Source organism: Haliaeetus albicilla, chromosome 16 (genome assembly GCF_947461875.1).
Source record: "Haliaeetus albicilla chromosome 16, bHalAlb1.1, whole genome shotgun sequence".
Taxonomy (NCBI): Eukaryota; Metazoa; Chordata; class Aves; order Accipitriformes; family Accipitridae; genus Haliaeetus; species Haliaeetus albicilla.
The window spans coordinates 25,396,141-25,423,649 of record NC_091498.1 but is presented as its reverse complement, the minus strand read 5'-3'; the positions used below and the strand labels follow the sequence as shown (position 1 = coordinate 25,423,649).

Here is a 27,509-nt window from a genome sequence, read left to right as displayed (position 1 = left end):
CCAGTAAAGAAGATGATTCTCATTGAGACACACTGAGAATCAGTATTGAGGGGATTTTAGTTTTTTTGCAGCCTGGCAGAATTTCTGTTATTTCTATCACTCAAAAAATGCAGCATGATATGAATCCAAATATTGAACATTTGTGGGTCAAAATTTAAATGCAAATTTTGAAAATAATCCATAATCTTTATAACACTGTCAATTAAAATAAAACCAAACCACAACCAGGCCAGAAAGTTATTTAAGCCAGTATATGCATGCTTTTATATCCATATCTTACAAAACAAAAGTTAGTATCATGTTACAGAATATCCCAAGGTACTTTTTAAGAATTTTTTTTTTTTTTAAACCATTAGCTTTATGGTGATATCCAGCCTTTTGGCAACTTTAAGATTTGGTGTGAAGGAAACAGTTCTGTTGGTGACAAGACATTACTTCATGACTCTTAGATAAAACGCAGCACTTGGCATCACATTTTTTACAAGGAAAAACTCATGTAGGCTACTTATTTACAACTCTGCTTACGGTTTAGTTAATGTCTTTATGCTTGTATTTGAGTTTGTGTAGGCAAAAGCATGAAATCAGCACTTACCCTTATTTGGATTAAAATGTATTTATTTAGTTGTCATTCAAATGAAACTGCAGGTCCTGGTAAAGGGTAAAGACAAGACAACTTAACCAATGGCAACACAAAAGAAAAAAAAAATCAGTTGGACAACATAAATGTAATGGCAACATAACAAATTCTCTAAGGTCCTCTTCTTTCACCCTTCCACAAACTAACGTTTTTGTTCCACAAGCGATATTTAAACAGGCTAATACTTACTCCCAGACTGTAATGTTCAGTCACAAAAGAAAGAAGTCTCCTGAGCTGGGGATCCCCATAGCATAAGGGAATATACAAGCTGTAAGAAAGGTGGCAGCTTCCAAACACATTTTAGGATTTAATCCAAATTTGTCACCTGTTTTCTCCCACCAAATCTTTGTAATTCACAATAACCCTTTCAACTGATAAAGCCCCCTTTCTGCCTTGAGTCCCCCCAATTCTTATGCAGCCTGTAAGGTTCTGAACTGCACCTCACATAGAATTTTGCCCCTTCACACTGAATTTACTGGGGTACTCCTTGATAGTAAAGGTTTTCTTTCTTCCAGTTATGCCAAAATGCTCCTTACCAAAATGACAATACTTCATAAGAAAATCATAGAAAAACTCAAAGCAGACAACATCTATGCCTACTAAGTGTTCCAGCACACTTGCTAGGAGCTAGACACAGAGATATGTTTGCCTAAAAACTTTGAAGAAAAGAAACAGGATCTCTGGTTGTAACTAAAATATATAACCTAAACTAGATGCTTTTTTTCTTATGAAATATACTAAATATAATAATGTACAAATTTTATTTTCCTTTAACACTTAAGTTTAAGAGAGACACTTCATGTGATACAAAAGGTTCTGTACTAGTGAAGTATCTTAATCTGTTTCACTTTAATAAAAAACAATTTAACAGCATCCTCACACTTGCTTAGACTGAAGAAGAAATTAAATCAAATCTCTGACCCTTACCAGCATTTTGCTGGTTTCAAGGCCAGTCTACCTGGGTATTATGTAGATAAACTGAATTTCTGGAAGTTTTCTATGGATAAACTGTAAGCTCTTAAAACAATACTGTTTGCGTGATACGTAAAGTTACAAAAAACTTAAAACCCAGGTAATGCTCCTGGAGGAAAAAATACCAAAAGACTTACTTTTTGTGTCTTCTCAGGTAGTCCTCTCCTGTAAAAATTTTTGCTTGATTATCTTTGAAATTGGGCTGAGCTACCTGGAACTTGTACTGTATTGAATACAGTGGTAATATCATCTTTCTTCTGAGTCTATCCCAGTGTTTTTTGCAGGTCAGTAACAAATCTGTAACTGACTCAAACTCTGGAAAATCAGGTGACAGAAAGACACGGCAATTTTTAAGTGATGACAGATGTCAATACTACTTCATTCAGTTTTTACACGAGTGAACAGAGGCACACACTAATCACTGAATCTTAGTAAGCAGACCAAAACTGGATTCAGAGTACGACTTCTACTCTTCAATATAAAATCCATTAAAAACTCCCTTGACATACATATTCCTTTGCAGCACAAGCTTTGACAGCTTTCAGACGCACTTGTGTATGAAAATGGCATATGGAGTCAACCTGCACAGGCAGAGAAACAAATTTAAATTCCAGCCCAGTATTACCAAAATACATGAGAATATCTTTACCACATCTAGTCTAGCTCATGATCCTGTTCCCTTTCACCTTCCATATCTAGAATCCTTTTACTCTAAACCCCAAACTTTTCCCTCATTAAGGCACAATTCCATTTACATAGATAAAAGCTAATTTAATCAACCAAAACCAGTCTAAATCCAGAGATGGCAGACTTGTTACAAGTTAACACCCAGATAACCTGAAACCTGTATCTAGCCCTACACAATCAGCCTCACAGATTGACACTTAACACTGAAAAAGTGAATACACACACCTCGCAGCTCTTCCTATATTTATTTAATACAAATTGATGTCACAACCTGTATCTCAAATACTTCCTCTCATGAATTATTCCCCTTCATTAATTCCACACACTTCATCCTAAGCAGTACAAGTCAGCAGAGGCAGCCTTATTGAAGCCTCCTTGAACGACAGCACTTCACAGTCTCTCTGTCATCATTGAACCAATGTATGACTTAAGCAATATATATGGAATTCATAATGGCTTTCTTTAATGGTCAGATGAAACAGAAAATGGCACTACAGCCTACATGCTGTTACTGTCACATTACAATTAAAGCTTTGTATTCCTGTGCTTTAGAATCCCGGGTATCTCCTGAAGCAAGTATAAAATTATTTCTCACCTCCACAGGCTTTTAATTATTTCCAGATTACTATTCCACCAATTCTTCAACACTGTCACAAAAAGTTAGATGAAAAGACATCCTTATTTACAGTCTTGCATTTTAAAGGCATACAGACAATTTCAAAATCGTATTTCTACCTGAAAATATCCTTTCGCTGATCTCTTACCAGTACTGACAAAGGCTACTGTGAATAACAGACTGCAAGAGAAATCCCCCCACTTTGCTGCTTTTGATCTTTTGTGCTGTTTCTAACATTTGTGCCCAGTTGGCTTCAGTATTTCATTATGCTAGGATTTTTTTTCTAATGCGAAATATAGCAAAGCCATAAAAAACTACTGCTAGGCCTCAAGAAGTTGTATATATTATTTTTAACATTTTTAGCTTAAGTTGGTTACATATTTCAAGCCAGTTGTTTTGCCCTTTAAGGCAAATTTAGTTTCTTTTAGGCTTGGCTAATACTTGCCAAATCCAAGATCCTGACATAGCTTCAACTTAAGAACACTTCCAATGAAACCAGGCCCAAAAGCTGTTCGAATCACATTAACCACCTAGATCTACACCCAAATACTTATGGTGAATCAAGACTGACTTCTATTGCACTAAACACTACCCTAGCTCAGTCCCAAAATCATTTATTTGTTTAGAAAGAGGTGTCAGCTACTACCATACTATCCCATCTGCTGTGTCGACCCCAAGTAATGAGTATGGTATTACTCGCTATTCTGTTACTAATATTAGTTTCTATGGCTCACCAAAATTATTTAGGTTCATGCCATGCCTTTCTGTATTTGCTCTCACTATAATTCAGCTTTCTTACAGTTATCATCCCCTGAAAATCTACTGGAAAGCCAGTTAGTTATAAATGATTTGGGAGGGAACCTAAGCCTCTAGTGTGACTAACTGGGTGGCCTTAATTTGCTGCTGCTGTTATCAGGCTGTGATATACTGATGCACTATGGACAATAGCTCTAAGTGGGCAGAAACGTATAGCAGATGATCTCACAGATCTTTTCTGTCTCATTGTGTCACAACTCACCAATAACTCAGAAACGTGCAGGACACAAGCAACACAGGTAGAGGAGCCCAGTGCCTAACAAGTCTGCATGTCACATCTCATTTATGAGTACTGTAATGTTTTCAAGAGGCTATCCTGCCTTTGAAGAGGTTTGGAATGAGTTGTCATATCCTCTAAAAAATTCTGGGTTGAATCCAGTCTGGAAAGAGAGAAACCTGACAGAAACAGAAGTGCTCATCCAACACTTTCTTCTTGTAAGCTCTAAAATTCTCAACAGAAATAGATAAACCAACAAAAACTTTGTATAGGCATTAAGTGGTAATTTAAGGCTTTCTTTTAGATATCGCTAACATCATTACAATTTGAAATCAGCATCAGTATTATAAATTTAAGGTACTTATTAGGACACTTGTATTCTGTTTATTATTATTATTGTTCCAGAAATGCCCAAGAATAAGGTGTCATTATCTAGCTGTAGAACAAACAGCAGTCAAAATTTCATACCTCCTCCTTGGAAAGATCCATTGTCCTGAAAACATTATAGAATTAAAAACAAACAAACAAACAAAACCCCAAAAAACCCAACTCCCCAGACTTTTGAGAGACATTCTAGTAACCAAGACACTGTTTTTTTTCCTAAATGAAACAACAGATTTTCAATATTTTTGTTTTATTTTAAATAGGTAACAGCTTCAGTAGCACTGATTTCAGGGGTGGGGGGGAATACTGTTGCGAGGAACCTAAGGGGGGAGAATTCTTGACTCCCCGAGATTGCCCTAGTCTGGTAACACTGAAAGCTTTCCCTGCTTTAATTAGCTAGACCGCCTCACGAAGTGTCTAACCCCAGCCGTGGAGCTGGGCAGAGCGTGTGGGGGCGGCTTGCTGCGGCCCCCCCCGCCCCGCCGCAGCGGCGGGCGGGCACGGCGGCTCTTCCAGCGGGACACAGCCCTTTGTGTCCCCGACTTTCCTCGGGGGAAGAGAGGGGTTCGCCCAGCTTCAACTCCGGCTTGAAGCCCGACTTGTTTCCAACGCCTTCCCCCATTCCAAGGCACGGCGCTGCCCTCGGGGCAGGCGCTGCTCTCGGGACGGCATTTCACTGGCCTGGAACCTCACCCAGCCCTTCGCGACAAGCGAAACGGCCCCTGAAATCCCTGTTCCCCGGGCCCCGTTCCCCCACCGTCAGCCCCGGCCGAGGAGGGCTGCGCTTCTCCCCTCATCGCCCAGCCGCCATCCCGGCCAGGCTGCGGCACCTCAGCCGCCGCCTAGTCCCAGCCCCAGCCGTGCCCAGGAACGACGACGCTGCAAGACGAGCCCCCCCGCCTTCCTCGCCAGGCTACGCCTAACCCACCCCACCACTACCACGAACCGTCCCCTGCGCTGAGGGAGATGGCCGCCGGGGGCCGCCTCAGCCCGCCTCACGCCCGCGGCCGCCTCACACCCGCCCCCCGCAGGGAGCGGGCCGCGCACGCGCACCGCCAGCCCAGCCCGGCGGCACGTCGCGCACGAAACCCCCGCCCGCCCTTGGCCACGTGACCTCCACCCCGCCGCTTAGCCTCCGTAGCGGCTGGTGTCGCTGTTCCCCATCTCTAGCCCGGAAGTGCCGCGCCGGGCCGCTCGGCGGTTGCGCTGCTCTATGGTGAGCCGGAGGGTCGGGGGCGGTGAGGGGCGGTTAATGGCCGCCACAAGCAGCGCTGCCGTTGCTGAGGGAACACGAAAGTCGGGTGCCGGCGTCCCGGCGCAACGGAGGAAGAAGGTTCACGGCAAGGTACCGGGGCAGCCTCCCGCCGCCGGAGGGGTCGCGGGGGCGCGGCTGGCAGCGGGAGGGACACGGCGGCGGGGGCGGGGAGGAGCCGGGCCGGGCCTCGGAGGAGCAGGCCGCGGCCTGCAGAGAGCCCTTCCCAGTGGGGCCCAGCCACCCTCGGTCGCGGACGGGCCCGCTGCTCACCTCCCGCCCTGCTCTCCGCTCAGCCGGCCTGGCAAGCTGGCCTCTCGGAGGGTTAGTGCTCTCCGCAAAAGCAAACGAGCAGCCGGCCTTTCCGCTGGACTCACGGACGGTTCTCAAGACGCAGCCCTGGCTAGGGGCTCTCACGTTTGGATGAGGGTCTGTCGTGCAGTGCCGTGCAGCTGCTGAACATCCAGCGTAACGCCTTGAGACACGGGGTCGCGTCTGCAGTTTCAGGACTGTTCTTTCCTTTCGGCTTCTTATAACTCAGGGCTGCCAGTCTAAACTGTAGTTTCCTCCGTCCTTTGTTTCTGTCGTCTGCAAGAAGCTAGAAAACCCTTGCTGAATCTCTGCTAGTGCAGCAGGCTTCTTGTGCACTAGTGCTTCGCTGTTCTGATCCTCCTCGCTGTCTTCTGCTTTAGGTTATTGTGTTTGGTGCAGTAAACGCTAATTAATAATTTCACAGGTGTGAATACAGGCCTTCATTTTAGCATTTGGTTTTCGAAGCTCTCGCCTGCTTTCACCAACGAGAATTGAAAGGCAAAAAGCTGCGTACTCCTCCCAAGGGGAGGAGGGAAGAAATGCATCTGAAGCTTCTACCAAGAATTCTTACAAATCAAGTGGATGAAATACATAACTTATGTCACCGGCACACTATCGTTTGAACAAGCTGTGGTGATAGAGTCGATGTGCTTTTCCTCTGTTTAATACAGTGGTATTTCAGGTAGTGTAGTAAACTGTCAAAACAGATACCTGCCAAAGAGAGCACTGTAATATTTTCTGTTTTATAGAAAACAAGTTTGCTTTTTTTTGATCAGAACATCTTCCAAGAGTTCCTATTTCTAATACATCTGCAAATTTTGACAATTCACATCATCACTTTTATATTGACCTCATGTGCTTCCTCATCCACACACATAACTCCCTTCCACAGCAGGAATCAGTCAAAAGTACACATTAGCATTTGAAGCAAGCTTGATTCAAAACCTATAAAAGGCTTCTTTGAATTGAGTTATTTGGTATTAGCTAAATTGCTTTGATTGTACACAGTTCCAGTTACCTTAGTTTGAAAGACAAACTTTGTGACCTAATGAGAAAAAGATTAGTTCTGAGTATAGCTGGTTCACTAAGATGGTAGAGTTTGACAGATGGTCTTTTAAAAGAGATTAAAAAAAAAAATCATTCATCAGTACCACAGTAAAAGTACATAAATAGGCAAAGCCACTGGAACTCTTACGTAGTAAAACTTAACACTCTCAGTGCTCAGCAGGCACTGAGAATAAGAATTTTTAAAACTTCATTGACATCTACACTTTAGTCCTTATTTGTATTATTCAGTGCAGCTCTGAAGAGCTGTGCAGGGTCAAAACTTCAGGAGAGGTCTTTGTTAACAGAATATAGAAATCTTAGTGAAGAGGAGTTCAGATAGCCTAGCAATTTAGGACTGGACTAGGTCTACTGCTTAAAATACAGGATTTAGGTTTTGACCCAAGAAATCAGTGTTAAGCATTAGAATACTTAAGTCTTTCTATTTTCAGATAACTTACAAAAAAACCCCAAGTTTGCTTTATTTTCAGAATGAAATACAAACCCTCTTTTGCAAACTTAGGTGTTTATAACATTGTACCTCTACGTTTGAGACTCTTTGTCCCTCTGTTATTCTTGTTTTAATTTAAATATGAAAGCTGGAGCATTCTTAACAATAGGCTGAGAAAACTTTTTTACAAATAATTGTTCAGTTATACTCAGTTCTGTCTTGGCTTAGATATAAAATTATACTTTAAAACAAGTTTACTGGCCTGTGTATAGGCCAGCATGTCATTTATATTTGGATCAGTTAAATCACTAGACAATAGCATGTCTTGTGCAAGACCTTTAAATTACTGTGCATGCAGTTTAATATACGGAAACGTGTTGTGTAATTGCTTCAGATATACACATCTGTTTCAGAAAAACTAAAGTATTACAATCAAGAGGATTTCTGCTGCAAAAATGCTCCAGGCAGTGGTTTTCAGAGTAATTTTAAAAAGCCTATTAACTTCTCATTGTTCTTTGTTACACAAACACAGCAGTGTAAAAGTATTTCTGTATATTGGATGAACTTACACATTTCATGTCATTAGGTTGTGTGTGATGCTATTTGCTTTTATTTTATTGAAAGTAGCATCCCAGACTTTTTTCCATTATACAATTAGCTGTTACTTTTGTTGATTAAAAAGCCATATTACCCTGTTTGGTGGTTAGCACAAATAACTATGTGTCATGGTTTAACCCCAGCCAGCAACGAAGTACCACAGAGCCACTCATTCCCCCACAGTGGGATGGGAGGGAGGATCGGAAGGGTAAAAATGAGAAAGAAACTTGTGGGTTGAGATAAAAACAGTTTAATAATTAAAAAAAAAGTTAAAAAAGAAATGTAAGAGAAAGAAAAGAAAAAAAAACAAAGAGAGGGAAATAAAATCCAAGCAAAACAAGCAATGTAAGTGAAAACAATTGCATACCACCAACTGACCAATGCCCAGCCATTCCCTGAGCAGCATTCCCCCTCCCGCCCCCCAGTTTTATTACTGACCGTGACATCATATGGTATAGAATATCTCTTTGGTCAGTTGGGGTCAGCTGTCCCAGCTGTGTCCCCTCCCAACTCGTGCACCTCCAGCCTACTCACTTGCAGGGCAGTGTCCGGGGCAGAAAAGGCCTTGACACTGTGTAAGTACTGTTCAACATTAGCTAAAACAACAGCATGTTGTCAACACTGTTTTCAGTATGAGTCCAAAACATAGCCCCATATAAATTACTGTGAAGAAATTTAACTCTATCCCAGCCAAAACCAGTACACTGCTTTTTAATTCGTCTGATTTTTGTCTTTGCAGAGTAGCATGTAGGTGAACATTAACATCCCAGTTAGGCTGTATTCATTGTAATTAAGGTTCTCAGGTTTTGAAAGTGAATTCCTTCTTTTAGCAGAAATTTGTCCTTTATATTGCAGTAGAAGATAGTGCAAGATGGGCTCAGGCTCTGATGCGTTAGGACCAGCATTGGATTTGCAACAAACTTTGGCATGTGAGACCACGCTGCAGTAGCTAGCTTTGTATTTGGTAATTAAATTAGTGTTTAACTTTAAATAACTGCCCAATATTTACATCAAACAGACATGGCACTCAGTTGGAGAGTGCTGCACACAAAGGCCACATGACCACAAAACTGCACACATTTAGAACCATCAGTCTTTGTGTATACCCCAAGTTGTTTCTTGAAAAGGCTCAGGCTGATTCTGTGTGCCCTGACTTGCACCTGGCACACATGGGAAGAACACACAGGAAAGCACTGTTGGATATGAGTTGATAACTGACATCAGGCAGCCTGTGCGGCCTACCTTCAGCAGTTTTTTTTCCTAGAAGCTACTTGGAAACAGGATGGATTAATTGTTTACCCATCAGCAGTCTCTTCCTGTGGGCCATCTTAGCAACTGGTCTTGACTAGCAGGGATTGTGCCAAGAGAGGGGGCCCCTAGGAAACTGATGACCAGGGCAGGCTGCTGTCTGAACAATTTGTCCGCCTCATACCTTGCTCCCAGATTGCTTTTGAGAAGTAATGCTACTAAACATTTTGAATTGATAAGTATTATAGCTGGAAAAAAATGCCTCTGAAAGGAATATAAGATGCATAGTTTAATTCCAGAATTAAATTTAGTGTATTTTTAGTCTTATCTAGACTAGAAGGCTATAATTTCTTTACATGTTTTTTTTTAAATTACTTAAACCTCGTCTCTCAAGCTTACAGATAAAGGTTTGCAGCACAAATCTGATTGATTTTAATGCTTTCTCTAGGGTGATCTTCATAGAAACTACTAAAGACTTCAAAGAATTCATTTTAGGCAAAATAAGTGAAATAAGTTGTTCTGATAAAGTAAAATGGATCCTTGTTCAGTTGGAGTTCAGCTTCAAGCTACCAATGAATGCCATAAGACGTATTACACCCGTCACACTGGCTTCAAGACTAAGCAAGATATATCTTCATCTGATCTACTGTTACTTCAGCTTAGAACTGGAATAACCCTTTCCGAGAACAATACAATCTGCTTCCACCATGCAAAAATTTACATTGAAAGATTTGAAGACTTACAAAAATCATGTTGTGATCCCTTTAATATACACAGAAAACTATCAAAGAAAAACTTACGAGCAATTGACTTAGACGATGCAACTTTTCTAAGTGCCAAGTTTGGAAGACAGTTTGTACCTGGTTGGAAGCTTTGTCCCAAATGTATGCAGATAATAAACGGAAGCGTGGATGTTGAATCTGAAGATCGCCAAAGAAGAAAACTTGATTCGGACGTATGTATATGGATTGGTTTTCCCACCCCCCTAAGTTCTGCAAGCTATTGGAATTGGGCTTCATACAAGTCCTGCATAAAGAAATTAATTTTTTTTAATAGAAACATGAAAGGGCGTAGTCTTTTAGATGTGTGGGAGTTTACTGTATTGAAACCTTTATTTGGAGGACCTTAGAAAAATCCTCTTCCCAAATTAAGTATCATGGCCTTTTAAATTCAAATGATTGTGTCTACTAGGGTGACTTACAACTCATAAGTTTATATAAATACCAGACTGCTGCTGCTGGTATTATAAGTTGTTACTGGAGCCTTGCAAAAAACAAGCTTGTGTGCTTAAAACTGAACACTGCAAAGGTTGCTTCTAAGGATGTTGAGATAAACTTCTGGTTTAGTCTCTTCAGTTTAAAAATAAAATCCACTTTTTCTAGCAGTTCATTACCAAGTGAACCTGCACGGAGGTGAATTAGGTGTACTCTTGTGGTGGCGTCTGAGCTGTGAAGGCCATGGCGTTTGTTCAGGGGCAGTAGTGAACTGGTGTGGGAGGATAATGCTCTAAGTGCTGAGTTTGGAATACAGCTCCTACATTGTTGGATCCATTGTTCAAGATGTATGCAGGTAATCAGTCAAAGTGTGAGCAACCAAATCAGCAAGAGGTCATCCATATATGCCCTGTGGCAAAGCAGAATTGCATTCTAGGAGCTGTTGTCCCTTTCAGCCCAGGGAGCGTTGCCCAACTGTATTTTTCAGTTAAATGTCAGTATGATTAGGAGACTGATGGGGGTGAAATTTGAAAGCATTGATTAAAACTGCTACTACAAAGTTTGCATTGTTGGGTTTTGAGAAGTTGTTTCTCCTGGGAAATCCAGTGCTTAGAGTTGAGGTCAACAATTTACCTAAGTTATTACAATATCCTGGCTCAACTGGATGTTTTCTTAGGAATTTAGGTTTGTATTTGTAATAATGAGATTTTCTGTGTTTGTTCAGGGGCGTACAGCTAAGGCTTTAAAGTCTCTACAGTTTGCTAATCCAGGACGACAGACTGAATTCACTCCTGAGACCAGCAAGAGGGAAAAAAGAAGGCTGCAAACAAAAAATGCATCATTTAATTCAGACAGGTGAGCCGTTTCCTGGATTTCAAAATAAAATAGCCTTGGTGGTCAGTGTCCCTGTAACACTATAACATTTTCTACATAGAGGTTTGCATGTTTATGGATTGCTTTTTTGGTTTTGAGGATGTTAAAGCTCACTCTCATTACTGAGATAAACAAAACAGAAGATGAAGTGTTAGCATACAGTCTGTATTTCAGGCAACTAAAATACAAACAAGTATTTGTTAAGGCATGACAATACTACACAGATCATAGATGAAGCTATTTGTGCATAAACTAAAATTCTGATAATAGGCTAAATTTGAATACATAAGATCAAGTAGACTACACTTAAAATACTGGAGTTGTCATCTTTCAGTAAACTCAAGAGTTATACTCTGTGAACGAAAGTGTGCAAGTTAGGACCTTACCTTCCTTTTTTAAAAGGAAGTTAGTGTTGAATTTGGACAATACTAGATAACAAATTACAACCTTCTAATGTGACTGATTTTAAAATCACGCTTTCTACAGAGGAAAGGTATATGCAGCTGAATTTTGTCTGTCATTTTCCACTAAAAGTTTGGACCAATTCAGTCTTGTCCTAATAGGAGAGCAATAGAAATCCCAGCTTTAACTAGTCATACAATACTTGTTAAAACATGCAAGATAGATCACATTAATGCCTTTCCCCTGCTCTCCACCTAAGTGTAACCTTACAAGACAGAAACAGACACTAGACGTGCTGCTGACAAACTACACGTCTTTCTCTCCATTTGTTTCTTCTACTCAGTTTGGGTACAAGTTGCAACCAGGGAAATTTTGTTGAGATGTTAGGAAAACTTTTTCTATGTATCTAGTAAAACACTGGCTCAAAAGTGGTGTGACACCTCTGACATTAGAGCTATTCAGAACTCAACTACATGCAGCCCTAAGCAACCTAATTTGAGTTGACCTGGCTTTAAACAGAGGGTCAGACAAGGTGACTTCCAGAGGTCCTTTCCCAACAGTTTTTCTGTGATTCTGCAGTTTAACAGAACTCTTACAGAGATGGGTAATGATAAAAGCATAAAAAATACTTTGAAATTAGGATGTGCACACCCTAAATGATTCTGCGTGACCTCCTTTGAATTACAGCTACAGGTTACAAAACAAAAGTAAATTAAAGGGAGCATTTCACATAATCTGAAAGGTAATCTGAAGTTTACTTCATATAACTAAGAGTATTCATAAGTGCTTGAATAAGTGTGCTATTGAAGAAATAAAAACTTCCCATTCCTGAAATTATTTCAAAAGCACCATGGTGGAGATAAAATTAGGACTGAGAAATATTGTCAAATACAGTAACATACATACATTTTTTGAATCAACAGCGTGTGAAAATGAACAACTGAAGAAAGCAAACTTCTGTCCACAACTACTAGCAGCTTTGCATCAAAATGGGTGGATTTTTTAACATGGAAGTAACTGTTGTTTTTCTTTATACAGGCAAGTTATACCAGCCAAGAGTAAAGTCTACGATAGCCAGGGGCTACTACTTTATAGTGGGATGGATCTCTGTGATTGTCTTGATGAAGATTGCCTGGGATGTTTCTATGCTTGCCCAAAGTGTGGCTCCAACAAGTGTGGAGCTGAATGTCGCTGTGACCGCAAGTGGCTATATGAGCAAATTGAGATAGAAGGAGGGGAAATAATTAGAAATAAGCATGTTGGTTAGTGTATATGCACATTATTTATCCTGAGTATATATTCCATGCTTTGATTAAACACAGCACATTCATCATTTAGTGGTTTAATGAAAGCCATTGGAATTTATCTCAAGCCACATGATTAATGTGCTCACTTTCACGTTCTTTTTCAGTGTGATTATGAAGCTAATTGTACTGCTGTCTTTTCACACTTCATTCTACCTTGTACTCAGTCTTGTTAGCCATCCAAGTAAGTCTCATTGAACAATCTTTCACTGTATTTAAGTATAAGGTACTAAATTTTCATGTGAGAGATCCTGAGCCACTCACTATGGTTTCATGTGCTGTTTTGTAGAGTGTATGTATCCCTCATTTTTCCTTCTCTAGTTCAGGATCTCATGGTTTTGAATCTGGTTTATGTGAAACACTCTAAAAGTTCTCAGTGAATTTACATGCAGTGTTAATAAAGCTCTCTCCAGTATTAACAGTGCATGCTGTATCTTGTATAGATTATCCCAGCAACATCTGATAAATTCAATCCTGTTCACTTAAATGGATTCAAAGGCAATTAGGAGTTCAGATCCTATCCAGTTTACTGGGATGTGAGATCAAGTTATCCTTATGAATTAAAGTCTCACTGTTGAAGTGTTTAAATTAAATTAAATTGTCAAGGCATTGAAAAATAACATTAAAGTATTTAATTATGGTAGTGTTTTGTTGATTTCTGTATCACACAATTGAAATAATTTTGCTGTATTTGTTATCAGTCTGTAATTGGGCTGGACTGGTAATTCAACAGCCCTCTCCCCTTTTTTTTCTTTTTACTTGTTTTTAAGGTAAAAGTTTACATGCAGCTGAAATGAATTTGAGTGTCTGGTCCCAAACTAAGAATATCCAGACTGCTACAAACAAAAACCCAGTTGAATTGAAAATTGAAGTTATGTTTAGTTGATGCATTATCTATCCTCAGGACATTAAAATTTTACAATACAACAGGATTTATGGAAAAGAGAATTTATAATTGAAATCTTAGTAGCATTAAGCGTTATTCCTTCATATTTTTGTTGTGTTTTGGATAAATTACCTATTTCTGTGATAGGCTTGGAAAATCTGCATGCTTATTGGGTCACATTTATTCAAGAACACTGTTAACTATTGATTTCTGAAGACTTACTTGGTAAAGTTGTATAATCTTGCTATTTGTTTAGAATGTTTTCTGATAAGTGTCATGAAGGTTGCATTGCTAAAATCCAGTTATGCTTTGAGTTGTACTGACATCTGCTGGTTCTAGTGAAGCATAAGCATCAACTTATACTACATTGTTATTAAATGTGCTACAAAAATAAACAGACTTTCTTTTTTTGGTCAGAGCATTGGCTGTTCTTCCAATGGATGTCTCATTGGCCTTGGATTCCAGACACGTTTATCACAAGAACCATCATACGAGTTCATTTAGGGAGAGCAGCACGCTCTTCACGCTTTTCCAGATAGCAACACCACAACTAAGTAATAGCCATGGCTTTCCTTACATGCAAGTGGCATTTAATACATTTTACTTTGTTGACTACAGGGCATGCTTATCCTGACAGCAGTTAATCTTGTGTGCTTGATCCATGTTTGGAACTGTTTCATCTCTTAAGCAACCTTTTGAATTGGATGAAAATATAAATAGATACCTCCATGAAAGTGTGTCCTGGTTTCAGCTGGGATGTAGTTAACTGTCTTCCCAGTAGCTGGTACAGTGCTATGTTTTGAGTTCAGTATGAGAAGAATGTTGATAACACTGATGTTTTCAGTTGTTGCTCAGTAGTGTTTAGACTACAGTCAAGGATTTTTCAGCTTCTCATGCCCAGCCAGGGCACCTGACCCAAACTGGCCAACAGTGTATTCCATACCATGGGACGTCCCATCTAGTTTAGGAACTGGGAAGTGGGGGGCAGGGACTCGCCGCTCGGGGACTGGCTGGGTGTCGGTCGGCAGGTGGTGAGCAATTGCCCTGCGCATCATTTGTACATTCCAATCCTTTATTACTACTGTTGTCATTTTACTAGTGTTATCATTATTAGTTTCTTCTTTTCTGTTCTATTAAACCGTTCTTATCTCAACCCAGGAGTTTTACTTCTTCCGATTTTCTCCCCCATCCCACTGGATGGGGGGCGGGGGGGAGTGAGTGAGCAGCTGCGTGGTGCTTAGTTGCTGGCTGGGGTTAAACCACAACAAAGTGAGAGGGGAAAAAGCTGGTCCAATCTTGTAATTTTTTTTTTTTTTTAAATTTAGACCAGAGTCAGCAGTACCCATTGTTAATAAACTTAACAGGCTTCCAACTGTTTGATAAATATAACTTATCACTTAAGTCCACAGTTAGACTTTGGATTCAGTAACTGTTAAAGCATTTCACCGAAATGAAACGCGAGTCTACCAGTAGCTTAAATTGCCTAGAGCATCCCATTATTAGAACTGTATTTCTCCATCTCCATTAAGTCTCTGAAAAGTTAGTATTTCAGTCTCGCATTTTATAGATTCACTAGCAATTAGTACTTTCCCAAATAACTCACTCAGGTTGTTTCCTAACAAAATGCATAGGACTGCTGTTTGACTAAAAACCTGCGCTAAGTACTGGGTACTGTTGATTGTTATAGAAGCTACAGGAGACTTAGGGTTTTTTTTCCAGTAAAACAGGACATCTTGGTGTTGGTTTTTCACATGTCCTGCTTAAGTGTTTAGGGCATTTCCATTTAGCTGCATTTCTGTAACATGCCTAGGCTGTAGTGTGTTCAATAGTATGTTTTTATACACTTCATGTCCCCCTTATCTATTTTTTTCTGTTAAAATACATTGTTGCAAGTCAAAATTTACAATCTTACTAGATTTAAGATGCTTACAGCTATGAATTTCTCTTATTTTTTTTCCTGTATGTTTTTATAAACACCACACAAAACTTACCCCAGCATAATACCCAAGCTATTTTATCATCATCTAAAAGTGATTGCATATTGTTGCAAACAACATACATAGGTCCCCATCTTTCAGAATTACTCTACAACTAAGCCTGCTAAACAGTATGTTCTTTTATTATAGCCGAAGGAAACTACTTTCCATAAAAGCCAAAGTTCATAAACCAGGTATAATAACCACTTTAAACTCTGCATGCATTAAAGAGAAAAGCCAACTGCAAATATATCCCAGTTACCATGTTAAAACTTGCCTTTTGATATTAATTGCAAAAATTAATGCCTAGACAAAGTTTATATATTCAAAAGACAGAAATCAATGACAGTAAAAGAACCTGTTTTATGAATAATACATATCCCGTGGATCAATTTGAGTTTATTGAACAGAAGCTACAGCTTTGTGCTCTCAAGTACAGTGTTAAGCACTGTTTTGGTTTCTTTTTCATACAGAGCAAAATTCACATCAGGTTTAGAACATGGTCAGATTTAACGTCTTCTAAAGTCAGTGGGAGTTCTGTGGACCTTGTGAGAGTTACCACACAACCTTGATGTCATATCTGAGATGGGATATGCCCACTCTTCCCCCCCACCCCGCAAGTGGAGTTAAAAGTTTCAAACTGATAAAACATGCCCTGGGATACTTTCTGTTAAATACTCAAACAAGAAGTGTAAATGCTCAAATAACAATATAGTACAGTCAGCTAATTAACTCAGAGAATGTGTTATATTAACATTTTTGGCATCTATGCTACTAAAAGGCATTTATCTTTGTGAGATAGATACATTATAACCTTAGACACAGCTTGAATTTGGTTTTGTTTTAATGAATTAAGTTCCTAACTCTTAGAAACTAACAGAAGGAGACTGTAACTTTTGAATCTCTTGGCTGACCATTCAAGACATCAGAAACAGCAGGAAGTGGACAGACCTACTCAAAAAGCATGATTTTATAAATCCAGAAGTCAGAACTAAAGCCTCTAAAGGAAAAAAGAAGACTGAGTTAAAGTGACTGTATTTTTTATTATTATTATTTTAGACCTGTTTTAATGTTCTTTTTAGGCTTTTCATACAGGTGTTACCCATATTAGCCAGAATGGACCAATAGACAACTGCACAAGAGCTCACACTGAAATCCCATGGTGACATAGCTACACAGAGGTTAAGTGTTCAGGTGGCCATCTGTCACTTGTTATGTGACAGAAACAGCTACAGCTTGCTGGAATCAGCATTAAAGCCTTAGTCTCGTGAAAAAGCATAAACATACACTTTCCAGTTTCAATTTCTTTGTTTTCCCTCTAAAATTAGAGTCATTTTTTGGTCATATTTGTGTCTCAATAAATGCAGAATTTAAGCATTTTTCAACTGATTTCTCAGTGGAATATAGGATGTACAGACATGCAGTAGCTTGTCCCTCATGATCCAGATAATTTTCCACAGTAATTCTTCAGCAAACATTCTTAAAGTTTTATTCACATTTACAGTGACTTCTAACCAGTTGATATCATACTAATGACAACTTTATTTAAACAGACTAAACAGCTCTCTCCAACTTTAAGTTATGCATGCTTTTAAGTCCTACTAATAGTAGAGGAACAGTTTATTAAAGGATTATACTTGTATTTAAATATCTTTAAAAGTTGCATCTAAAGTTTACCAATGTGGAAGCTATAACCAGAACTATTGTATTAATTCACTGCAATTAGATTTCAAATTAACAGCTCTCCTCCAAGCACATACTAAAAAATTATCATAGGGAGGTGTGAAGAGTTGCAATTCAACTGCCCAGTTCGCTCTTTGTAGGGGTTTTGTTCAAAACTCATTACCCTGCTCTGAAGTAGAAGTTTTGCATTGTAAAAATTCCTCATACCCAGCAGAGGGCATCAGCTTACTGCAAACCCGACCATGAATTTCTTGTGCACCTTTTAAGAGCTGCATCCCCAGTCATCTGAGCAGAGGGGAATTCATCATTCAACAGATTCAGGAATCAAGCCCAGGACAAGAGAGGCATTACCCACAGCTGCGAGGTTGAAACACAGTAGACTCAAGTACAAGATTAGCACTTCAAAAAAGGAGAAATTCATTTGCTTTTTGGTCTTTATAAGAGCTTCTCACCCAGGCCCCCAGGTACCTTGCCAATTGTTAGTTTTTTAACTAGAGATCAATGTGATTTTTATAGATGCATTTAAAATTTACGGTGTTCACTATGAAACCTTGGTTTAGAGCTTCTACCTGAGCATTCCCTTAGAAATTCAGTATCAGTAGCCAAGAAAGCCACCCACAGCAGGGTCCTACACTTGTTAGCAAAACAGGAAACCTTCTGACATCCGCACTGGTGCTACTGCCAGTGTGCAATACACAGCTGAATAACCACACATCTCCTGTTTCCCAGAGAAGCAGGTAAAATACTCTGACAGTATTTTACCAGAGAAGCTACAATAGGAACCAGAAAGAGCCTAGCATAAGCTATGGTAGGCCAGGGTGGGGAAAGACAAGAGGGGCAGCCAGGAATGGGAAAAGTTTCCCTTTACTAGGGAAAATACTAGGTCTCCTAGTATTACTAAGTGGTGAGAAAATTGCCCTAGTTCTTCTCTTCTTCCCCCAGCTTCCTTTGGCAGCCCTTCACATGTACTTGCCAGCAAATTAAATCTGTATAGCACACTAAATTACTTGCCCTTCTAGGCTCTAGTTAGGGCAATATTAACTGGAGTGTAATAAACTCAGTTCTCCATCTCGCCCACAGGTGACAGCACTATCTACTATAACCTCCTGAGCGTAAACAGTGATTTACTGTCCATGCAGAGCCCAAAACTGCAACCAGAAGTAAAAGCAATCCTCTTCTGTCATTTTCTGATTTTCTCCTTGTTATTATTCCATTTGTTCTTGCATTTTAATTGATAGCTCTCCCTACCTTAAATTGTTCATTTTAGCTACTGAATTAGTATCATGAAGCAGACAACAGTCATTTTTATATATAAAAATAGTCCCAGCAAGCACCAGCTAAGCATCCTAAGTGAGTCACTTACAAGAACCATCAGAACTTAAAAACTTCTCAAAAAGAAGTCACTAGGATCCTACTCAATTCACAGTTCTTAAGGCCTCATAAGTCATCTAAGAAACTGGAACTAAGGATCAAAGTATGTTCTCCAGAGCCCAGCCCAGATAGAGAAGAAAGAAGTATCATAATCTAATGTATATATAAAGATCACAGAGTTCTTCAATTAACAAAACTACTTTGCTTAAAGATAGAAAATCAGATTTTACCAACTTTCAGGACCAAAGTTAAGTTTCCTAAATCCAGTATTTCTTGTTCTAGTTCATCCTTCCTAGGAGTACCTGATAATCCAGATGTATTCAAGAGAATGAGTTTTCTCCTCACTTTATTTTCTATTGCAAGTTTGTAGCACAAAAAGAATCCCCCTCCCCCCCCCCCCCCCAAAAAAAAAAAGAAACCAACATTAAAATCCCCACCACCAAACCTCAAGGCTGCTCCTTCCCTTCTGTTTTATAACACAGTAGTGCTCTGGGATGTGACTCCCTTGGTAGTTTCCAATCAGATGGTCTGGATCTTGCCAGCTGACTTCAATGTTGCTGCAACCTTTCTCCTGACAACCAGCTCTTCTTAGTAAGCATTAATTAGAGTGATTATATTTCAGCTTAGTTTTCTGTTACTATCTTTGTGCTGCTTCCTGGGAGTTTCAGCTCAATCTCTAAGAAAAGAGAAAAATCAGTTATTACTCTGTTAAATATACTTGTGTGATATGCCTAACCTCAAGCCAGACTCCTTAAATTGTACAGAATCCTCGGATCATCGCTGAGGGGGGCCCAATCTCAGCTACACTGTTACATCAAGCCAGTTTGTCCATGTATTTCATTGGCAATAGCAAGCTGTTCTGTCTCCGTAATGAGCTCATATTAACAGTCCTATTGACTTCAGTGAAATTGCTTAGGTGGATAAGCAAGCCAAGCAAATAGATGGGTTCTGCACAGGTGAAACGTGTCACGATAAAGCGCTGAAGCTGACGGGACTGTTCGGACAAAGACACTGTTCACCCTCCGTCCACCCTGTTACGGATGCTTTTGTACTGATGCAGGAGTAGAGACTGTGCCCAAGATCTTACGAGCCACTGTGGAAGGGAGCAGCCATCAGTGTACGCCTAAAATAAAATCTCCTTCTGCTGCTGGGGTCCCAAAATAAAATGTTTTGGTAACCTTTACAGGATTGTCCCCTACAGAGCAGATCCAGAGAAGCCTGATGTCCCTATGAAATGTTAAGTGCCGTATGCCTGGATCTGGACTTAAATATTTGGGCTTCCCGTTGGAGTTCAGAGTCAGGCTTGGAAATGGGGACAAGGCAGCCGAATGTGGAGAGGTAGAATAGATGATTTCTCCTATGCTTTCCGTTGGATGTGATCATAATAAACTAGCTGGGTAGAAAGCACAGAGTAATTAACTTACACTAATGAAAGTTGGTTATATCTCTAGGCAAACCCAGAATTTTCTTTTTCTCGAGAGAAGGTTTTCTTCCTACTGTTGTGTTTTGAATTTGGTTTTGCTTTTATCAAAAAACCAGAAAGGCACAATTTATCCAGCCTAGTCTGTGCCAACTACCTCTGCTTTATGACTCCCCTGTGTTAATTTCTTGTCTGTGAACTGCTGACTCTTTGAAGTAAAACATTGGGCTAGATCTGGTTTGGAGCAAATGAGAATTCAGGGCTGCTGACAAAGGACATCCATCATAGGAGTCGCTGCAGAAGATGTCTGCAGTTTCTCCTCCTCCAGTGTGAGTAAACTGCAACATCCAGTTCTGCATGCACACACCCCCATCCCAGCCGGGTACCATCTTCCCAAACTGGGGTAACATGATGAGCCACGGTTTTCCTCATATACTGTCTGAGCACGTACTGATTCCTTAGTTTTAAGTAATATTTTTCTTCCGGAATGGCAGAACCTAACCCACTAACTTTGTACATGTAATTTATTTAATTTTTAATTTTTTTAATTAAATTTAATTTAATTCGGGGACATAGTGCCCCAAATGGTCTAAGGCTGATTCAGATCCTGAACCCCATCAGGTAGTTTTTACTTCTTCCAATTCTCGATAAAGCTGTGTGTGTATGAGTAAGTGCATACAGGATTGTATATGCAGCTGATCCAGCCAAACTAGTTGGAGCTCACCTCTCCGAAATACAAGGTGCAAACGATGTGGTGTAAGTTGCCACTCATCAGAGTGGATTTGTTTGACCCCCCACACCAAGAGGAGTTGAGAAGGAAGATGCAAAACCACTTTTCTGCCTAAGTGCATGTTCTGTACTGTAGGGTATGAGTGAAGGGGACCTCCGTTTCATTGACTTTTATTGACCTTAACAATTATTCAATAGTTAACTGGAAGGCTGGAAATTATCCTTCTGCGTCTTCTGCTTCAATGTAATCTGAAAGGCCCATTCATCACTCAATTACAGCTGGTAGCTGGCTTGGTATTTTGATACTACCATGTGCAACAGAAAGCTCTCCTGGAAGAATAGAGCTGTAGCCCTTTCCCCTTTTACATGTCTCCTTCCCTCTGACTCTGCTAATTTCACATTTTTATTTTTTTTTTAAATGGATTGAAAACCCTTGCCTACCTTCCAGCACTAGTTGATGATGCTTCTCACATGTCAGAAATTGCTACTGACATTTCAATTTCACTTTATTTTTCCCCTTTCTTTGATAGTATTATAGAGAACATTTATATTTAAATAAAAAGCAAATAACGCATGTCAGAGTATGCATCAGGGAATGTCAAATTGTTTTTTTCCAATTACAACTCTATTTCAAATAGGGTAATGCAACTAAAGGATAATTACTAGACATGCAAAGCCAAGGTTATGATCAGAAATGGCTACCCTTTCACTTCTCTAAGTCCTGTCTTACTAAAAAAAAAAAAAACATTCTTGTGGGACAGGTTACACTGCACATCTGCAGGTATCCAGAAGAAACCAAATGTCTAGCACTACTAGTAGAGTGGCTCTCTGTGTACAAACTACCATATTATGAAAAGAGGACAAATATAGGTGGCTTTATCACCGATTAATAATGGCATAAATTCACTTCAGGATAGGATATTAACAATATATTAATAGTGTTTTACAGGCAGTATCATAACATGCTTTGAAGTAGTAATGAGCACGTTGGTACCGCATCCCAAGGGGGTCCCTTTAGCCGCCCGCAGGACCACATTCACCATCCTTTCAGACGGCAAATCTCCACCCTGAGCCTGAAGCACTGCCAGAGGAGACCTCCTGCTTTCCTGCGTCCCCCGTGCCCAAGCACGACAGAGCAGTAGCCATCGGGACTAACCTAGAGACGGATTTCAGAGCATCCCTTCCTCTGCCGTTTGGCTCTGTCGCACTAGGAGTGTTGTGGTGAGCCAAAAGTTTTCCAAAGTTTAGGATTCCTTTTTTCAGAGCTGCTTTTGCCTCAGTGGGGAGAAATACAGCGTTGCTGTATCCCAGCTTATCTCGGGGTCCCTTCCATGGGAGGCCGGCAACAGAAGTAGTCAAGCTGTGTGAACTACAGGGAGCTAAAAATAATTTTCTCATGACACGAGCATACATCACTAACTAGCATGAAGCATTAATTAGCACTGCCCTTTGTCAGCCCCCATGTCACTGCCGGTGCCCTGGGGAACAGGGCTCTTTTTTTCAGTTGGGCTCAGAGTAGTCTAAAGGGGGGATCTAAACGCAGCCAATAACTATGGGAGGGATAGTTGTAAAGGTGAGGGTGCTTCAAACTTTATTCAGGTAGAGTTATGGATGTCTACCCTTTAAAAGCCTACAGCTGTTGGAAAAAAACTGCCTTTTTGCAGGAGCCTGTCTCCAGGAGCTGGCTGGTATAAGGCTTGAGTGTCACAAACCATTAGTAAGGTTTTGCCAATCTGTTTTATTTAAGTGCCTGAAATAAAACAGCAATCCTTTATTATTAGCTGCTTTATTTGACTGGTAATAGTGCCTAAAAGGGGCCGGGACTCCAATTTGCTCCACTTGGAACCGCTATTTGCTGTGAGAGCACATAATCTCATTTTCTACGAGAGTTTCAGCAGGGCAGGGACTGAGTCTTGATCCTGTTTTGTCTTCAACTTTTTTATGGAGGTGGCTGACAGGCAATGCAAAATAAATGTCAACTGCATAATGGGAGCAAGACTTTCTTTAGCAAATATTCAAAATTAGTGACAACACTTGGGTGAACAATGCAGTATTTGTAACTGAGCACACTAGCTTTCTTCTGCTGGATCCCACAAACTCATGATACCTTCTCAGCAACCAGCTGCTGAGCCCTGGGGAGCTACACACCCAAGATGATAGATAACCTTGAGGGATTTTTAACAACCACCACCATTTTGTCACAGAGAATTACTTTGGTGGCTACAACCAGCAAGATAGCCAGGCAGCGACTGCTCTTGTGGAAGCTGGAGCTTTTCAAGTGACGTAGTAGTTCAGGAGAGGGCTGGCTGGAGATGAAGAGCTAAGGAGGGAGAGGGTGCTCAGCAGGGCACATCTGTTAATCCACCTTGTGCTTCTCTAATGAGAAACCAGAAGGTGAAGCTAAGCACACAGAGAATTTGTTTCATAACACTAACATTTAAAACAAGTCAATAATAATAATTATTATTATTATTGTTGTTGTTGTTGTTGATGTTATTATTATTTATAAATATTTACTAAATAATAAATTGGTTTATTTCTAATGTCAGCCTTACTTCCAGGACATTTATTCTGCCTGCATCCCACTGTACCTGAGGCAGACAAAAACGCTCCTCCGTGTACAAACTAGGCGAATGGGGCAGAATAGCAGCCTGGGAAATAATGATCCCTATGGAGCAAACAAACAGCAGAAGCGCAGCTGAGTTAAATTGTTTCCCTCGTTCCCTGGAGATATGTCCTTATCTTGATAATTGGAGGAATAATAAATAAATAAATAAAATGTCTTATTTAGCCATGTTGTTGTTGTCGGAGTCCTTTGTCTGCAGCGTAGTCAGGAAAAACTTTTGGATTGATCTGGAGTGCACAGGCCTATTTTCTATTAAAGTGTATTAATGCCAGGTTCTGTGCAATTAGTGAAAAGTCAATTCCTATTACTAGTTAACACTATTGAGTATCTGCTTTCTCTAATAAAAAGCTATGTCCAGCATAAAGACTATAAATCAATAAGCAGCCACTTTCTAAATCTATTCTGTCTCCTCCAAAAATGCAGAGAGAGCACTACCGTTTAGAAGGCAGAATAGATTTAGAAGAAGAGATCCCTGCCCGCCGAGAGCTGACCCGCCTGCTGCGAACCCTGCCTTCACACAGCCCTCTCGACAGCAGCATAGCTCCTGCTGCGACTCAGCTTTTCGTTGGAAAAGCCTTTGCTCATTTCTGAGAGCTGTACATACGCAAACCGGTGTTAAAATCTTCACATCCATTGAGGAGCATCAAAGACCAGGTTGGCAGAAATCCTCCATGGAATGAAGTCATCTCGCGCGTTTGAATCACATATAGGCGTTAGGATCCAGCAGCTGCTGCAAGTGCCCGGCCGAACCTGGGACAGACCTTGGAGGTATCGAACAGCTCCTGCCAGCGGTGGCCACAGTCGCCCGTGTCTGCTGTGGACAAGCCCCATGGACATGCTCTTATGAAGAGCAACATTTTCTGCTTTAGCAATGGAGGATCTGCAGGTCACGTGCAGCTGTCACCTGGTATTGCATATTCGCTATGTTAATTCCAAAAGTAATAATTACTTTCTGGTAGAACATCATCACCCGTTGTAGGACTTGCAGTGCTTGTGCTGGAACAGCTGCTTGGGTGGCACGCACATTTAATCCTTACGGTGTCTAACAGAGCAGTCTGCAGGTTTCCTACCCAATTTGATCACGTTCAGTGATCGCTGTGGCAGACAGCTGAAAGTTATGTTATCATTATAGAGGAGCAGCAGAGAGAAACCTCTCCTAAGTATGCTTTAGTAATGCTGTCTCCTAGGACAGGTTTTTTTCATCTTTGTATATTTATTTCTATTCTCATTTGAAGGTACAGGTATTCAGGCCAGTAATCAAGAGCCACCTGGGTGGCTCACCTCACAGGAACCACGCAGCCCACGGGGCTTGACAAAATAACTTACACTGTTCACACAAGGGGATTACGTCCAGTCAAATTTGGTCTTCTGCTTGGATTTGCAGTACGTGGTAAGGACTTGGGTTTGGTGGGACGCTGTTTTTCCAGTGGTAATGGAAAGACATCGCATCCTGCCACGATGGCAGCAACTTCAGATTGCGAGGAGCATCTGAATGCTTAGCTGAAAATCAGATACCGAGAAATGGCAAAGGTCTGCTCAGTGCCTTTTAAGCTTCTATGTGCACGTTTCATGTCTTGTTAACCCCCCCAATAAATGAGGAATATGATTAGAAATTAACAATAAAAATAACTAAAAAGGGTTGAAAAAAACCTGTCCTGGGTAAGAAAAATGAAAAAAACCCCAAGAATTGGGGGAAGAGTGAAAGAAGATTTATTGTTCTGCTCCCGATACCCGAGGTTTCCTTGGTTTGGTGTTGGTTTTCACTTGTGGCCCATGGATCTGCAGAAACCTGAAGGCTGCTTCTAGGACGTGAATAAAAGCTAGCTGAAAGACGGCTGCTGTCAGTAGCCTTTTATTTGTTAATGGCACCTGCAGAACCAGGGGGAAGGGGTAGCAGAAGAAGTTAAAGATTGCCAAAGGAAAGAAAATGTATTTTCTTTCTTTACAAAGAAGCAAGGAAATAAAGCTTCTTTGCCTGTTTTAATGATCATTTGCTAAACATCTGAGCAGTTGAATTGTTAGTCAGAATGAATGTAGATGAAATTCAGACATAGACAAGACTATTTGTATAAATTTGATTTTTATAGACACATCAACAGTACTTTTTCCCAGAAGTATTACATTTTGATTTAGCTGAGGAAAAGAAATTATACTATGTGACTTAATTACACGACTGTGACTAACACTTTGTTACAAATACTGAGTAGTGAAAATGGAAGCAAAACGCAAGCTATCTGGTAGGTAAACATTTTCTTTTAAATTGTTGACTGAATTTGAATAATGAATAAATTGGAGGAAATTGCAATCTGCTTGTGGAAGTTCCAGAAAAAGAAAAAGGAGCTGAGCTCATAAGGTAAATTATTAATGTTGGTATATTCGCTTTGCTCCAGTTATTTGTAACATAGAAAATGTGATTTGTGTGTGTATGTCATTTTAATATTGACTCAGTTGCCAGCTCAGATCTAAAATAATGAGACAGATCCAAGTCTTTCATTTCCAGAGAAGAATTTTTAATGCAAGTGAAATCAATATGGCAAGACATTCTGCCCAAAGACAGGCTAAAAACCGAGTTTAGCTGTAACGCCTGAGGACAAGAGGTTTTAGACCCTCCCTTTTATTCACCCCCAGTGTGACAGAGATGCATGCACGCATGGAAGTTGCTCGGTAAGAGGATAAAAGACGTGTGCTTTCACCTTTGAGTTCAAATACATGCTGTGATCTTATCTGCAGCAAGTTTGATGAGGAGCAACTACAACAGTATAAACGAGTGAAAACCCCCATCCTGTACTTAGACACAGCTGCGTACAGCCGACAGGGCCCGAGCCAGAGTCAGGAGTTAGTGGGTAAGCGTTAACATCCTCGACGGGACCTTGCTGGGGAATTTCAGCAGGAATGTTGCACAACCTCTCTGCTTGCCATTTACAGCTCTTCCTCGTTATTTATAAATACAAATTTCCAGACCCTTTTTTTACACTATCTATAAATATCTTCAATTATAACAAGTGCAGGAGTAAAATTCTATTAAAGGGAATTGTAAATTACAGCTATATTTTTAGATTTGAGCTTTTTGTTAATTTGGTTTTAGTGTTTCCCAGAAACACTGCGATTTTAGTATTTGCAGCTGGTAACTGTGGGATGACTCTGGGCCCCGAAGCCTTGTATTTATACCCCCGCATGCCCACAGACCCACTGTCGCTTTTCAGGCTTTGCTTTGCCAATGCATCTCGGCCTGAGAAGGCCCATCTCTGGGACGGAGAAGGTTGTCCAGAGCTTCACGGACCCTTCCAAATCCAGACAAAGGCAAAGCGGCTTTGCATGTTGTTGAAGAACCATTGGCACTGAAAAAGGGACGATTTATCTCATTCATCACCTGTGTTTTCATATCAGCATGCGTGAGCAGAGGTACTAGCGATGCCCATGAAAGCAACCACCACAAAAGAGCGGGTGACCTCCCTCCGCACCTTTGCCTACCAATTTAAGAGTGCTCAGAGCAAGGTCCTTCATCACAGCCTCCACTGAGGTCCTCCTTGTGACGCTAATTCTGCAAGGGACACGGTTGCGAGCCCACATGCTGACTCAGGGGAGGCCACCAAAACACCACCCAAAATGCTGTAACACTACTTGACGTAGTGAGGCCTCAGTGGGGCTTGAGGCTGCGCTGGCTCCATCGCATGACTCACGTGAAACTCCCGTGCTCCTTGTGCTAAGGATCCCCATACCAACGTGCAAGCCAAGGTGCATTTAAGTTTCCCCAATGCTGAGCTGTGAAATGCCGACGGTCTGAAAAGTCTT

General features: G+C 40.5%; 1 protein-coding gene and 1 long non-coding RNA gene across 5 annotated transcripts in view; one reads left to right on the top strand and one right to left on the bottom strand.

Annotated features, from left to right (window-relative positions):
• LOC138689300 (uncharacterized) overlaps positions 1-5,346 on the bottom strand; it is a 67,771-nt gene extending 62,425 nt beyond the window's left edge. Inside the window, exons 1-5 of one of the 3 annotated variants that reach the window (XR_011328189.1) lie at positions 5,258-5,331; positions 4,414-4,438; positions 2,892-2,943; positions 1,747-2,190; positions 593-648 (exon numbers count right to left, since the gene is read on the bottom strand). This is a non-coding gene — a long non-coding RNA (uncharacterized lncRNA). Of the gene's footprint in view, positions 1-592; positions 649-1,746; positions 2,191-2,891; positions 2,944-4,413 lie in introns of all 3 variants that reach the window. The other 2 variants (XR_011328190.1, XR_011328188.1) reach the window with 2 other exon arrangements.
• A 178-nt stretch (positions 5,347-5,524) lies between these two features.
• On the top strand, positions 5,525-14,330 carry ARL14EP (ARF like GTPase 14 effector protein). 2 transcript variants are annotated; one of them, XM_069804016.1, is made up of 4 exons: positions 5,525-5,674; positions 9,682-10,188; positions 11,172-11,302; positions 12,761-14,330. In XM_069804016.1, exons 2-4 carry the CDS (start codon positions 9,766-9,768, stop codon positions 12,987-12,989), a joined length of 783 nt encoding a protein of 260 aa, XP_069660117.1. In that variant the 5' UTR covers positions 5,525-5,674; positions 9,682-9,765; the 3' UTR covers positions 12,990-14,330. The 2 variants fall into 2 exon arrangements, with proteins under 2 accessions (XP_069660117.1, XP_009921945.1); XM_009923643.2 differs by lacking the exon at positions 5,525-5,674 and adding an exon at positions 6,318-6,575.
• The last annotated feature ends 13,179 nt before the right edge of the window (positions 14,331-27,509 follow it).

What these genes read in the sequence shown, in the direction of transcription:
- ARL14EP (XM_069804016.1), top strand. Translation starts at nt 9,766, where the DNA reads ATGGATCCTTGTTCAGTTGGAGTTCAGCTTCAAGCTACCAATGAATGC. An exon ending in GAAGAAAACTTGATTCGGAC is followed by an intron (nt 10,189 to 11,171) that starts GTATGTATATGG and finishes GTGTTTGTTCAG; the next exon opens with GGGCGTACAGCTAAGGCTTT. An exon ending in GCATCATTTAATTCAGACAG is followed by an intron (nt 11,303 to 12,760) that starts GTGAGCCGTTTC and finishes TTCTTTATACAG; the next exon opens with GCAAGTTATACCAGCCAAGA.